Source organism: Syngnathus scovelli, chromosome 9, assembly GCF_024217435.2.
Source record: "Syngnathus scovelli strain Florida chromosome 9, RoL_Ssco_1.2, whole genome shotgun sequence".
Lineage (NCBI taxonomy): Eukaryota > Metazoa > Chordata > Actinopteri > Syngnathiformes > Syngnathidae > Syngnathus > Syngnathus scovelli.
This window is the reverse complement of record NC_090855.1, coordinates 1801614-1817335: the sequence shown is the minus strand read 5'-3', so window position 1 is coordinate 1817335 and position 15722 is coordinate 1801614. Positions and strand designations below refer to the sequence as shown.

General features: G+C 42.3%; 2 protein-coding genes across 2 annotated transcripts; both read right to left on the bottom strand.

Moving 5' to 3' along the window:
- Window positions 1-2649: 2649 nt before the first annotated feature.
- ccne2 (cyclin E2) lies at window positions 2650-7395 on the bottom strand. The gene is made up of 12 exons (XM_049729960.2): window positions 7001-7395; window positions 5470-5508; window positions 5126-5207; window positions 4868-4924; window positions 4549-4691; window positions 4342-4477; window positions 4117-4263; window positions 3951-4046; window positions 3736-3870; window positions 3505-3616; window positions 3273-3430; window positions 2650-3189 (listed from the first exon to the last, which is right to left on the bottom strand). Exons 2-12 carry the CDS (start codon window positions 5481-5483, stop codon window positions 3073-3075), a joined length of 1197 nt encoding a protein of 398 aa, XP_049585917.1. The 5' UTR covers window positions 5484-5508; window positions 7001-7395; the 3' UTR covers window positions 2650-3072.
- A 331-nt stretch (window positions 7396-7726) lies between these two features.
- On the bottom strand, window positions 7727-14040 carry tp53inp1 (tumor protein p53 inducible nuclear protein 1). The gene is made up of 4 exons (XM_049729962.2): window positions 13813-14040; window positions 11550-11866; window positions 10264-10747; window positions 7727-10183 (listed from the first exon to the last, which is right to left on the bottom strand). The coding sequence occupies exons 2-4, from the start codon at window positions 11680-11682 to the stop codon at window positions 9964-9966; spliced, it is 837 nt and encodes a 278-aa protein (XP_049585919.1). The 5' UTR covers window positions 11683-11866; window positions 13813-14040; the 3' UTR covers window positions 7727-9963.
- Window positions 14041-15722: the final 1682 nt, after the last annotated feature.

Sequence of the window (15722 nt, the reverse complement as noted above, 5' to 3'; positions counted from 1 at the left end):
ATTCAAAAACACTTTAAAAAAAAAAAAGAAAAATAAATTCCTGAGATTTTCGGTTGTTTTTCGTTTCCATTTCGGCTCATCGTGTTTACCATAAACCAAGAAGACTGCGAAAAGGCGGAATGGGATGAAAAAGACTTCAAATAGCCCTTATGAAAAATTTAAAGTTCCAATTTAACGGCAGTGCAAACAAACAGCCACGTCAGAACTTTAACGCGGCGTACGGTCGGTCGGCGCAGTCAAGCGGAAGAGGCGGCGGCCAACTTGAAGATGATGCCATAAGACGGACGAGCTTTTAAAAGAAGAAAATGTTGTGTTTTGTTTTCTTTTGGTTTGGGAGCACAACACTAACCTGTCTTGAAACCCTGTCTTCAAATCTTATTCCTCTCCAGTCCCTAATTTAAGTGCTTGAAACCCTAATTTGAAAAATTCAATATAATTTGTCGTTTGAATCCCTAACCTGAATCATGAAGCCTTACTTGTAAAACACAAACCCTGTTTTAAAACTCCAATTCAGTTCCGAACAAAGACTCCAAAACCTACTTGGAATGTCCAAACCCTATCTTGAAACCTTCCTTTCCGGCTCGAAACCCTAACTTACTGCTGTCATTCCAGCGTACGGGACAAAAGAGGCTCCACGGCCGGACCGTCCGTCGGTTCCGGAGGCGTGACGACCAATCATTTGGGCGCTTTCACGAGGATAATTTACGGAGGCGTCAACGAGATGGATGAGGCCGCCGGATGTGGCAACACGGGCGTAAAACTTCCACACACGTACAATCCGCGCGCACACACACACAAACATAAGTCATCTTCGTCAGCGCAGGAGTAAGAAGACGGCGTCAACCTTGAGGCCGCGTACACAACATGAATCAAAAAAAAGAAGAGGAGGAAGAAGGCGAGCCAGCGAGGAAATAAATCCACACTTAGATGTTCAGCACACAAATACACGACAAAGACCACACTACAAACTACTGAATGGTCAAAACCCTAATTACAAATCTGAAATAATCATCTTGAAATTCTAAACTGTCATTTAAAATAATAATTAACCTGTCTTGGACGAATATTTTGAAACCCTACTTTGTGAGCGACATATTTTTATGCTGTGATAAAGTTGTGTAGCAGTGATGTCACTGCGCATAAGTGACGATTCAGCGGGAATGAATGACTGCTGCAGGTTGTTGTTGATCATTGAAATGTCCAGCGGACGTTTACAAGCACGCCGCCTGTTACTTCATCTTTGTCATGGATTTACTGCACTCACACACACACACACACAGTGTGAATTATGCTCGATGGCTGCTATGCATTGATCATGTGACTTAACTGCTGCTGCACATTGAAACAGGAAAGAGCAAAGGCGGAAAGATTTGTGGCCCGCACTCATATTGATATGCCGTAATACAATTATTGCGCATACATCACAACATTAAGCTTGTATTGAAAGCCGTTTGTTTGAGATATGTCACATGTAAGAAATTAAATAGATGATAAATAAAGGTGTATTGTAATATTTTATCGTTCTGTCTTTCTTTCAACTACTTTAATGAAGTGCTCACTTTATCATATGGTCAGCTACTGTAATGTAATCGAATTTAACATGCAGTTTAGGAAGGGGAAACGATTTCTATTTCATCCATTCATTTTGGAGGAATAATGAAATAACAAATGCATTTAAAACGCCCTATTTTAATGAGGAAAAGGGCAACTAAGAAATGGAGGTGAGGCCCGCCATGTTTTAGTGACGTCACGGAAGGAGGCATCACAAGACTATCGCTTAAAATGTCAAAAAAACAAGAAATGAGCAGTCTGTATCTTTACACCAGTCACCAACATACGCAAACATCATTAAATATTCAGTTGAAATTAGGAAGAATTCATTTGGCTTACATTTCACATGAAGTTTGATGCCACCTCCGCCGTCTATCCGAAAAGGAGGTGCTTTAAACGGCCACACTCAGCTGATGGGGTCGGCCTCCTGGCTGGAACTCAGGTGCTCTCAATCTTTCCAACAAACTCTTGGGGATGGTGACGCGGTCCGGTGGAGACTCCTGGAGCCCGCTGACACTTTTATGTTTGTTATTTTTTTGTAAATCTTTAGATACTAGGTTTGTTTTCTTTCATTTTCTTTGAGAAGTTCCCGCGCGTTCTGCAGGTGATCCGGGATGCATTCAATGACCACTCACATAGCCGGAACTTGGATGACTCATTTAATGCACAAAAAAAAGCAATGAAAGAGCAAAAATTTGTAACCCCTATAACTTTCCTTTGGTAAAGGTTGCTACACTTGCTGGTACAAATTTCTGGTCTTCCTTTACTTTTTTGAAAAAGTGAAAAAAAAAAAGAAATGAGAATGCTAGTGTAAAATACTTGATTAAATACAAAAAGCAGTCGTATACTGCCATCTTGTGTACGCACTTGGTAGTGCAACAAAACTGTTGAAAACGTTATGAGTGATAGTAGTAAGTATAAAGTACATAGAGCAAGTTATAAAAATAAGGACAAAAAAATGTGATTTCTGGAAGATATATGATATCAGCAACATTTAGCCATACAAATAGATGCTAAATAAATGTATGATTATTAAACTACTGATGCAAAATGACACAACAAAAAGAGACCAAATTTAAATGAATAGTAATCACTATCATCGATTTATTTTTTTATTTAAAAGATTCCAATATTCTGTAAAAGAACACTTGCAAAAAAATGGAACTATGTACACAAAAAAAAAATGGCTGAACATCTCAAGGCACAGACATAAATAGCTCTCAAGAGTCCTATTAATTTTTTTTTTCTTTAAATTCAATAAATACGAGCCCATAGTAGCGTGTAAGCAGCAGCAATGGCTCAAGTCAAGTTTCCAGGAACGAAACAGTCACGAAAAACACACAAAACGAGTGATCGCCAGTGACCACAAAGCTGCATGTTCCCCACGCTGCCAATGGGATGGAACAACCAAATGAAGAAGCACCAGGAAGTCTCTCACAAAAATCTCATTTCATGTCTTTAAATTCATCTTGTTTTTTTTGGCTGCTAAAAAAAAAAGGCTGCCAAGATCCCTCTCCCCACTCAGTGATTAGTCGGTTTCTCCGTGCTGCTGGGTGGTGTCAAGATGGTTGCCATAGCAACCACAGGTGAAAGCGGGCAGTTGCTGGCATCCTGAGTGTGGCGCTCTTGAGCTTTTCTCTGTCAGCCAGAATTAGTTTATTCAATTTATTTTCTAATTAAATACTCATGAATAACTTTCACTGTCATTGAGCGAGACTCACCAGGAAGTCCAAGTAGGTAACGTGCGTCTGGATGTTGTGTCGGTCTTCCATCTTCACTCTGGCGAAAGTCTTGAGCTCGGGTTTGGCCTCCGAGCGCAGCGTGTCCACGAAGGGGCTCATCCACCGCACGCACTCCGACACGCTTTCCCACGTCAGACCTGATGCACGTAAAACACACAAAAACGTTACCGAGCTGCCTTTACCGACTGTTAGCAGCATCTGTGGAACCTACCGGACACTTTGTTGACGACGTCGAAGGTGGAGAAGTGGCAGAAGGCGGCGGCGGCGAGGACGCTGTAGCTAAAGTCCAACGAGCGGATATCCATGATGCACAAGTCCAACAGCTGAGAGGACAGAAGCACACAAAAAAAAATGAGGGAGATGTTTAGAAGAGGAAGTCCTCGTGTTTTGGGATGCGAGCACAGCCTCCGCTGCTGTATGTTAGCAAACAGGAAGTTCTTACCTGCGTCATCTGAATGTATATTTCCTGTGAGAACTGCGGCACAAGAAAGTTCTCATCGCCGTTCTGGGCCTCCACTTGAGCGTAAAGCTTGAGCCAAGAGATGGGGGTCTCCGGACAAAGATTCCAGTCTAATGCCTATGAGAAATTAAAAATGGAACATTCAGAATTTGCTTTAAAAAAAGAGCTTGAATGTTGTTTGGAATGTGGGGCGCCACCTTGAGGATTTGAAGCTCGGTGCGGCGGATGTCCCACGTGTCGCAGGCACCGTCCGTCACGTAGGCGAACTCGCCAATTTTAGGAGGGTAGATCTCCTGCGGGAGAGGACTTGAATCAGATCGATACTTTTAGGCGGCGTACGAAAAGACGAGGGTGACCTCTGACCTCGATCTTGGAGGCGATGAAGAGCGCGGTGATGCCGATGAGTTGCAGGTAGTCCTTGTTGACGTCCTCCTGAGTCAGCATGAAGCGGTCGAAGAAGTCCTGCGCCAAGTACGCCGTTTGCCGGTGGAGGCAGTACACTTCGCTCACCTATGGAAACAAATTTTGTTTATAACTTTTACACAAAACTTTAATGATGACAACATTTTGGAAATGTGTGGTTCTGACCTCAAGAACCCAGTCGAGGAGGATGGCCCTCATGCTGGGCTGCAGCTTTTGGTGTCTCTGCATGTAAGTCTTGTCGTGAACGTACTTGAGCTCCTTGTTGAGCATCTTGATCCACACGTCGTCCGAGCTGGCCCAACTGCAACGTCGGCCACAAGGTCAATATCAGGCGTGACGCGATTCGAGGCGGCCATTTTAGGGAGGCTCTACCTGAGACAAGGGAGGGGCGAGGGCTTGATGAAGAGGTTCTTGAAACGGTACTGCTTGAAGCCGGAAAGGTCGGCGGGTTCCAGTTCTTTGTGCGGCGTCTCGATGAGGACGCACGGACTCGCTCCTTCGTCCGACCAACATTTCTACAAAATACCGTCATGAATAAAAAACATGGCTGCCATCAGACGACCTGAAATATCTAAAATGGCTGATTTGACTTTTAAAGAGGTTTAACGAGCGAAGCAGCAAAAGAGTCATCAGCTCGGTGTGCTAATGAGACTCCCCACCCCCTTTAAAAAAAAAAAAAAACCCCACAAACCTGAATTTCATAGCAGCTTTGTTTCTTTGCAGCGGGTTGACTCTTCTTGGCGGTCTGCTACATAAACACAAGACCACAAACACCGACATGAACTTTTATTTTGTCACGTATTTCTCAAAAACGAGGCTGTAAGCGATTTTTTCGCAGTTTCCCCCCAACTACGCTGGAACAATGCGTCTCATTTGCATAATCCCGCCCACAGTTAGGCTGATTGACGATGATGTCTGTGCGTCAAGCGTAAAACATGCGCCAACCAACCTCGCACTTTCTTTTCCTCAGTGGCGCTCGGGGGGTGGGTTCCAGCGTGTTTGAGTCTCTGGCTTGAAGGGTGATGCGATCACTAAGAAGAAACATTATTGATTAGCGTCATCCATTTTCTCCTTGTGGGTGATCTGAAGCCTACCCTCATCTAAAATTCAACGTGATTAGTTTTCTTTTGTGTGACGTGAACAACAATGTACTGATTCAGATACATTTAAATGTGATAATGGTCTGGCCCCACCCGGCCCACCCTAATCCCAGGGGGGGAGGGAAGAACACCCCCGCCCTTTCTCTCCACCCTCCCCTCACCCCTTACACAAACAACGGCAGCAGGTGCTCACCTGCGTCTGGACATGGTCGTGGCGACTGGACTCGAGCTTCTGCAAAAGAGACAAAAAAAAACGTTAGCGTGCATCATAAAAAAAAGAGGCCCGGAGATGGAAGTCACATTCCAGAGCCACTGCGGCACCTACGTGCTAAAGAGCCATCTTGTCGTATTTGACTCACAAGTGGCAATTATAAGTCAACAAAAGTCATCAAAATGCTTTTAAAGCCGAATATTGCACACACACGATGTTTTAATTCACCACTGATGTCAAAAGACGACAAAATGGTGGCTTTAAATTGAAAAATGATAGTCTGACTGAATACTTAGTCTGAATTGTGTATGACACAAAAATTTGTTGTAAAATAATAAACCTAAGAGTCAAAATGACTTAGAGTGACTATTTTGTTTGACATCCATTATTATTTTGTGACTCTACTCACTATAATTCTTGTATTTATTATGCGTTAAATCATTGTGGCATAGTCAAATGATAAGTACAGGGTGTGTAACAAGTTAATAACACTATAACAAAAGCTTATAAAGGATTCGTCCATTTATATTTGACATTACGCTGTGACATTCGCATTTTTACAAAACAAAATGTTGCATTTAATGTTTAAAGAATGAATATGACAGACTGACTCCAGAGAAAGAAAAGGGGGGTGGTTGTTCCCTCGCTTCCAAACAAAAAAAACTCAAAAAACACCCTACTTAAACGCACTTTTTAACCATCAAACGCTAGAATCAACCCTTCCAGACATTTTGGCGTACTTTGAGCGACGAAAATGAGTCAAAACGTCAAGTTTAAACGAGAATAGAAACGCAAAGACGCGCCAATTCGAGCAGCGTTAAGCGGGAGGATTGAAGGAGACCCCCCCAAACTCTACGGCCACAAAGTAGTCTAAAAAGCCCCCCAGACATAACCATGATGACTTTTTAACACCCCCAGCAACTAAATGAAACCCTCATCGTCTCTTTTAACCACACTTGTGTCCATTTGGAAGCGGATAAGCGCTTATATAATGCCAGCTCAAGTTTGGGAGGGAAGCTACTGTAATTAGCTGCTGTTAGCTGGGTTGCTAACTGGGTCAACATTGCTCTCGATGATGTTAATAACATAGTTATTAATACTCACAAAAGACGGTTTTATAGCCATCGTACAAGCCACGAACAACGACGAGGAGTTTAAATATAATTTCGGAGAGGAGGAAAAACGACTTTGTTAATGACATTGTCAACGATACTTTGTCTTGTCAACTTTTGTTTAAAAAAAGTGCAAAATGGCACCAAGTGCGGCAATAATGACATTGTAATATACCATTCGGATGTCGTTGAGTGTATATTTTCAATTCTAGGTGACAAATCATCGAAAACTGAGGCACTTTCTCAAGTTCAATCTGCAACCGATTGCAAAACAAGAGAAAATAAGACTCTTTTCACCTCACTAAGCAAGATACATCTCACATAAAGCCTAGTAGGGTGAAGACAGAGTTTTAAATTGATCTTAAAGTGTATAAAAGAGGTGATCGGAGCGCTTGTCTTACCTCCAGAAGGAAGAATGAGTGAATGGATCAGCTGTGGCGCCGGCGCCAATCCTTATATCCGCCTCTTATGCCGCGCTGCCACTGCGCATGCGCGTTCCCGGTTCGCACATAAACGCGCTCAAAAGTTTGAAAACGAGCGGAAATATTCTCCCGCAACCTGTCTACGCAAGCCCCGGACCCGGTGCGCCTGAACTGAGATTTAAACGCTCATTCGAGATAAACATTCGCCAATTTGAAGGGCATTTTTTCGAGTTCCCCGAGCAGACCGCGTTCATTTCAATGGGCGGACGTAATTCACGGTGTTTTTCCACTGATATACGGATTTTCCTATTTTCCGGTTGGATTTAAACGACGCGCCACAACCCCTTAAACCGACCGGAATGTGAATGAGGCAGGGAAGTTATTGCAAAGTGGCATTTATAGCCAATTTTTCACCAGCGGCCGGAGGGACTTCCGCGTTCAGGGGCGGAGTCAGCCTGACACTCGGCCAATGGAAGCTTAGCCCGACTCGTCACGTGACTCGGCGGGCAAAATGTAAACAGAAAAGCACGTGCTGCTGCTGTCAAATTTGTCAACAAAGCGAAAATGCGGACTTTTCAACATTATACCACATTTGTTCGTCCGTCTAGAGATATAAACAATAAATTCAACAAGATTTAGTATGTATATGTGTAAAATAATTATAATAGTCAAGCAGGCACAAACGAAGACTTCCACAACTACACGTGTGAGTATGAAAACATTTATTTCGCAACTTCTAAACGATCAAACATTGGAACTATTACAGTTTGAAAACAGGCGACCCCCCAGATAACATCAGAGTTCCAAGAAAAGTGAAGGGAACAGTCGTACATATATAAAACACAGAGGAAATATGTCGATAAATAAAAGAAAAAACATTAACCCTACAAATCCTACACCAAGTAAATTTTTCTTTTTTTTTTCTTTTGGCAAAGTGCGGTATTATTCCAGTAAACTACACAAGGAAAAAAACGTGTAACACTTGGTGAAAAAAAGAAAAATACAAATACAAATGCCACATTATATTCTTCACACTTTAGAATAAAAAAACTGGAGGTTTTGCTACATGATTCTGTCTGCTTGCTTGCAAGTCTAGAAGAAAAAAAAAAAAAGGGCGAGTGAAAGAATGTGGTGCATAGTTGACATCCATTTGGGTCTTATGTTTTCTTGTAGAATGTTCCAAAACATAAAAGACAGAAAAACAAGAGTCCAAGTTCTTCATTGATGCATTGTCCTAAGAACACCTCAACCTGGAAGGCACGTGATGCGCAATTTTTCAAGGCATTGAAAAAACAAAAAAACACAATAAATCCCTGTTAGCTTTCAAGACATACCAATCGAAATATCCTGTGATCCCTTGTGTCACAGATATTGTAAAAAAAAAAAAACAATTACATGATTTGTGACATTCAAGATAGGATGAAAAAGTTTCAACGGCACCAGAGAAACTTCCCCGAGTTTCATTCGTCGGTGCTTTAAAATGAAGTCCTGATTGTTATCATTTGTCAAATGTGCCTGTTACTTTTTTTTTTTACTTAAGTAATCATCCTAAATATAATAACACGAGTACATGCGAGCAGGTACAGTATACACTCTTTATGGTAAGGAAGCTAATTTCTGCCCATAACATCCACTAAAATGATTTAAAAGTAAAAATACAAAAGAGATATACCGTTTAGTCCATGAACAAAGAGTATTTTTTTTACCATAACGTAAATGTGATTATTATTCATCCTCATCATGTTAAAAGTCAAACAACAAAAGTTACAAACATCTTAATATCATACTAAAAGATTACAGATCCTCGCTACCTATTTTTTGGTTTTAGTTTTACAAAGTGTATCTACAGCATTAACGTAAAAACGATAAGAAAACATGTCGCAATCAACAGTCCAGGGACCAACGCTAAATGTCTCACAAGAAAAAAAAAAAAAAAATTATCAGCCATCAAGTAAATCTGCATTTCCGAGTAAAAAGTGATTGGTTGTGACCCTGAGAAGTGGACTGCAGATTCATTTAAGAACAATAAAAATTTAAAAAAATCAGAAAAATAACATTTTTCTTTCCATTTTCTCTGTTTTCACTTACTAACAACAACTCTACGCAAATACACACACGCGCACACAAACTTTCCCATACTGATATGTAATCTGTTTTTAAATTTTTTTTCAGAAAAAAAAAATATTTTGGACTTTTTTTTTTTTTTAAATACATTTTTCTTACATTTCTATTCAATGTAAAGCTACAGTGAAAACAAGGCAAGCTTAGTGATATCTAACCCATTTTTTTTCAAAACTTTTTTTTCTCCCTCGTTACGTTGATGGTGAAAATGACCGGAAAAAAGTCAGAGGCAGGACAACACGTGAATTTTCCCCTTTCGATGCAATGGAGTGACATTTTTTTTTTAACGATAAAAACAATCAGTTCGGTTCTCTATTTACACTCGAGTTGACGGGGCGATCAACGCCTTCGGGCGGAGTTCCAGTTACCATCTGAGCTTTGTACGTAAAACATTTCGACGACTGGCACCACGTAACAATGTTGGGGCCGCCTTTCATAATCTGTCGCCACGTCAGCTGTCCATACCACTTTTACTATGCTACATTGTTTAGCGACATGCTAACATTTGGAGTTTGAATGGTAGAAATAACAGCGTCGGCAAATCACGAAGACCTTTTTTTGCCCGGTAACTGGAACTCCGCCTTCCGGCGCTCAACTGTGACGTTCAAGTATTGTGACAGGTTGTCGGGTGATGATGTCATCATGGATAAAGTGAGTCCGCCTCTGAGTAAAGTGACCTACAGCGCTGATTCTACACGTGAGGAAGAAGAGTCCATGAAGACAAACTTTTTGACCCGATCGGACGCCTCTGTTGTCAAAATATCATCTTGGGGCCGAGCTGCTGGTGCTTGTTGCGTGACGCCGAGGCGAAGGCGGCGCCCTCAGAAGTTGAGGTGGCGCTGGCTGGGCTGGTGCAGGTGGGTGGGGCCGGCCTTGGGCGGGTGCAGCAGGTTGAGGCGGCGCAGCGCGTTGCGGGACAAGAGCGACTGGCCGGCCAGGCCCGGACGCTGCGGGAACAGGCCGGCGCGGGAGGACAGCGCCGCCGCGTAGCATGCCGACTGATGCGGGCCTGCACGGCGCTGGACCGATGACACGTCTGGTCTGTGAGACAACATATCAGAACGATATTAGCGCTAAATTCTTCACCCTAATCTCTTCAAATCAATCCTCGAATGACTAACCTGTGACGTGAAGGGTCCAGAGCGCGCCTGCCTTTCTCCTTGGGAGCGGCGGTCAGGTCCAGAGAGCGCTGCATGGGGTTCTGGTTTAGCCTGGGTGGGCTGTGGTGGGCGTAGACCGACATGCTTGGGTGTTCAATCAGCAGGTTCTCCAGAGGACTGGTCTCCACCAGGACGGACTGGACCCCGCGGCCGGTGAAACACGGCGGCGGGGTGACGAACCAGCTCTCCTCCAAGGACGAGGCGTCCAGACGCAGGAAGTCGCCGTCCTCGTCTTCCTCCCCCTCGTCGTCTTCGCCGCCGCCGTCCGGGTCGGTGTCGGCCGTGGAGTTGAGGGAGGTGCAGGAGGCGTAGCGGATGGGAGGGCTGGCCATGGGGGACGGGATCATCACCAGGTCCTCGTCGTCTTCCTCCTCCCCCTCGCCTTCGCCCCGGCCAACGGTGGAAGCGGATAGGCCGTCGCCACGCTGGCTTGAACAGCTATCGGCTGATGACACAAAAACGATATTTTTATAAATATTAATCTCACTCAAGGGCAAATCTCATCTTTTTACAATTACTTGGTAAATGAAGACAGACCCAAAAAAAAAAAAAACAACATTTGTACCAATGGATAAAGGTGTAGTGTCTCATAAGTAACAGCAGGAGGCGCTGTGATTGTGGTACAGTGTTGTCTGACGGTTTAGCAGCCAAACATCACGTGACCCAACCTGACCACAGGCTCAACAACAGCTCTGCAAACGCACGCCACCAATGCTGACATTATTTTTGAAGCCCGAAAGGAAGCCAAATGTGGAGGCCAACACACACACACACACACACACACACACACACACACACTGCAGCTTCTCATGACTCACCCAGACAGGAAGTTAAGCTCTCAGCTGGCCGGCCACTAAAAATAACCCGTCTATAATTTTTTTCTTTTCAAGGAACATAAGTCAAATATTGCAATTTATCAACTTTTCCTTCCGGATTTTTTCTTTTTTTTCTGCCTGATAACATCCAAACACGTGAGCAGAGAGGAATGATGCAAGAACATTGCAAACAAAGCTTGCTCAGTTTGTTTACTTCCTTTTTTGGTGGCATGTGTCAAGTCGTAAGTCACAGGACACTTCATTAAGTACACAGCAAATGACCTCAATGAAAAATATCGACCTTCTGGCTATAATTTGTATTTGCGATCGCTCATTGAGTCGAATTAAAAAACAAAACGAGCCTAATGAGCAGTTTACTGCGCCGATAAAGTCAGTCGGACATATTTGAGCACATCAAAAGTTGAGACTCACCCAGAAAGTTGACCAGAATCCAGTCTTCCTCCTCCTCCTCCTCCTCGGGCTGCTTATCGTGGCGAAGGCGGCGGGTTGTCTCGGGCGCGGCAACGTCGTCGCCGAACAAGGCGCTGGCGAACCTCTGGAACATCCTGCTGGGGCGTGGGCGCGCTTCGGGGAAGGGCCGAGAGGCGCTTCGGTCATCAGCTACGGGCGGGCAGGCGCTCGGCCGGGGCGCTAAAGTGCATCAAGTGCTCGCAACTCATCGGAGAGCCAGTGGGCCGCACATGGTTAGACGTATAGAGTAGATGCAGGGGGGGCAATGACTCAGAGACCTGAAAGACACAGGAGATCAATTTTAGCATATCAGTTCATTATATCATTAATATTTTTGATCAATCACTCTTTATGGGGTTTTTATATATACGTTTTGAGTAGCATTATTATTATTTGAAGGTTTATAACTAAACTAATCTATGGCACTCTAACTTATTAAGCTTGCATTGAGGGAAAATAAGTGTAATTTAATTAATATGTATATTGTAATATGCTCTTTCTCGCCATATCCCGATTTTCCAATCATTGCACATGCGAAACGAACACATGTTGTGGTTCTTTTGTGTTGTAAATTTTAAAGATTATGCAGTCCGCAGCTGCAACGGTTTCAGCTGTTAAACGAAAAAAAAAAAAAAAAAAAGGGTTCCATTCAACAGCGGTAAATAGGACACGCACCAACATCATCACAGTTGGTCAGCAGCACACTGGAGGACAAAGCGCATAGTCATTCAGCGCCACAGGGACTCTTCGTTGGTTTATTTAAAGTCATGACAACGCTCACTGAGGACAGCCAGTTGGACCTATCCAAACACTCAAATGTCGGATTTATTTGGCGGTATATAAACTACCCGTGACTTGCCAAAGCTGTGGCGCTTTCAAAACCTCGACTGTAGCTCGTACATCGCCATACTCGAGTTGTTTTGATGGCGCTAATACTCACAAACGCCGTCAAACTTCTGTCCCCGCGTCTAAGTTTCTACTTCTTGAATTTCCATAACGGATGGAGCCGAGTTTAACGTATTTAACGTGCAAAACGCGTGTCGTGACTTGAGTTTGCTCGTTGCCCGAACGTTCTTTGTTTACTCGAATCGAAACTGCGCACGGTTGTGATTGTTGATCGTCAGAATCTCTACATTTCGTGGGCCTTTGTTCTTAAAAGTAGAAGAGCGCCACTCACACAATTCTTTACTGAATTTTAATCCAAACTCGCTTTGATTCGCTGCAAGGCATTTGTAAGTTTTCAAATTTCTGACTTGCTCGCAGCACTTGAACACGCCACGCGGTTCACTGCGGTTGTGCTGCGTTAGCGTCTCTTTTCACACTCGTACATTTCAATGTCAGGTAAAAAGTGGCTTTTTTTTTCTGGAAAAGTCGTTGAACTTTAAACATGTTTGGACAAGGGGAAAAAACGACTGTCCAACACACCATCGTAGGAGACCAAAATAAAAAATAAAAAATCTGATAATCTGCAGCTCCCTGAGTCAACAACTCAGAGCGAGTAAACAAATACCGAATCAACAACGCAGTTAAGTTAAATGTCAGATGTCAGATGAAAATAATCCTAACAAGTAGTTACAAGTGTGGATTTATTAGTATTTTGGTGGTTTCAAGACAAACTAAATTTAGCAAAATATAAAAGTTGATTAATTGTTACATACATACACCAACTGATTCCGTTGGAAAAGATGGGTACTTATAGCAAAACTACCTTGTAAATTTTGAAATCAACCAAATATAGAGACGATTTTAGTTGAGTTTTCACGAAGATCGATTAGTCGATTTATCGGCTGCCATTTTAGGCCTTTAAGTGATAGTCTTAGAGTGGGGGGTTGAGAAGCCTGTTTGTCTAAGACGGTTTAGCTCGTTTGCAGCCGGGCGTGGAAAAGAAGAAGTGGGGTGGGGGTAGGGGATTTGTTATTCGACACGACTTTAGTCACGATCAAACCACGTAAACACAATGTTATTACGGTGTAACAACACACAATCGAATGCACGGAAGAAAATACGCAGTTACAAACACGCAGGGACTTAAAAGCATCATGAAGAAAATATGCTAAGTGGAACAAAACGTACAAGATGAATATGATGCCATCAATGATCAGAAAAGAGCAATAAACTGTCCGATAATTGCATCGTTATAAGTGAAGATACATTAAGAAAAAAATCTGGATTAATTGCGCAGAATGATCAATTCTGCGTGTGGGGGAGAAAACAAAGAACCCACCTGCAGCTCAGCCGACGACGTCAATAAAAAAGCGAAAATTCCTTCTTGATCGCGAGGTAGATGAGTGTCTTTTTCTAAAAACGAAAAACTCGACGCTTTCTTCGTAGAAGAAATAAAGTAGAAAAAAAAGGCGTAAGGTTAGGAACTTCACATCGGCTGTTGTTTCTTCTTGGTTTCCCCCGACTGCTCCTTTTGTTATTGTTGTATGCGCTTAGGCCTCCCCAACAGCTGATCGGAGTGACGTCAGGCAAGGCGGAGCCAACGCCCGCGTCTCGGCCAATCGCGGGGCGCGGGACTGAGTGTCACTAACACACGTGACTGTGTTCTCTGAAGGACAAGACCGGGCAACACTCTCAAACGTTGTTATGCAAGTCGGTTCATATCCGGTTCCGGTTGTGTTTTGTAACGTTTGTAAACGCAATCCGGATTCAATGTTTTTGTTATTGTAGTTTTACGATGTTTAAATAATTTTGTACATATGAGCCAATCATTACACGTTTCAGAATTAAAATGAAATGAGCATTTTTATTTGGTTTTAATTTTGAGGAAAAAAAATAGTTGAACAGCAATAAAGGTGGATTTTAACCAATATATAAGTTTGTTTTTTTACCACAATAAGTCTTCTTTGAGGAACAAAACTTGCAATATTTCCAGAATAGTAATCATTTTACCTCAATTAAGTAATATATTTTTTGAGCAAAAAAAGATGAAGAAATTTAAGATCAAGAGAAATGAAAAATTGAGTTGGTGCTATCTTATTCTAAGTGGCTGAATTCCTCAACCAAATTGGTCCGGTCATATGAATCGGTCCTTGCTTGATTCAAATCAACCTGACCAAAACAAAACCATAGATTAAGATTGGAAAAACACACATGAGATAAGACCTGCTTGTCTGGCCTGCCGTTTTTCCATTTGTGCGCAAGCAGGTCTTACCTGTCCATTTGAGGACATCACAACACTGATAAGAACGTCCTTGATGGCTTCTGCATGACATCAACTCTACGAGAACCTTCCAAAACTTTCCAACGGGGTTAATCTTTAATCATTCTAACCTCTTTTTAAACATTTATGGCTGCTATTTGAAACTGTTCACAATTGTCTCCACTTTGTGAAAGCAGAATTCCAGCAGAATTTAGTTTCAAGGAATGGGGGTGGACAAAATGTTCAGTGTGTCAGTGTTCCAGCAAAACAATAATAAGGAGCCTCCTCCATATGTGGAGTTGGGTGGGCTTGTCTTTACATAAGTGTGTTTTCCTGCGAGTTGCACAACTGCACTTGGGTCCACGCACAGGTCAATACCCTACTATTTTTTTTTTTTTTTGTCTACGTATGCTCTATTGGGAAATGGGACAAGATGTACAGTATGGAAAAAGCAACTGGTGTCATGATGCAATGTTTCATGTTGTGTTCCCAAGAATCTCACATTTCATTGAGTCTTTGATTACTCACTGCAGTAGTTAATTTCATGTTCTTCTACAGCAATTAAAAGCCTTCCTTTTATTTTACTCATTTTTTTAAAAATTATTTTATTTAGATTTTCTTAAATTTCATTTGTACAAATAATCGCTGGTGCATTTTTTTATATATTAATGTATGTCCTTATGTTTAATTATTTAAAAAGGTTAATTTTGTAATGTTTAAATAATCTTAATTTTTTGTGCATTCAAATATAGACATGTTTTTTATCTTTTTTTTTTTCTGCTGTGGTGACCTCATGCATGACGGACGCGCCGACAGGGTCATGCCCTTCCCGCACTTTTTATCGTCAACACGCTGAGGGGAATGTGAACGAGACACACTGACCTCTGAGCTGACAGTCACATTTTTGCCTTGCCTTTCTTTTGAATTCTTCACACAATTCCATGTAATTGTCACGACATATTTACATGTTGTTTCCTAAGTTGGGTGGA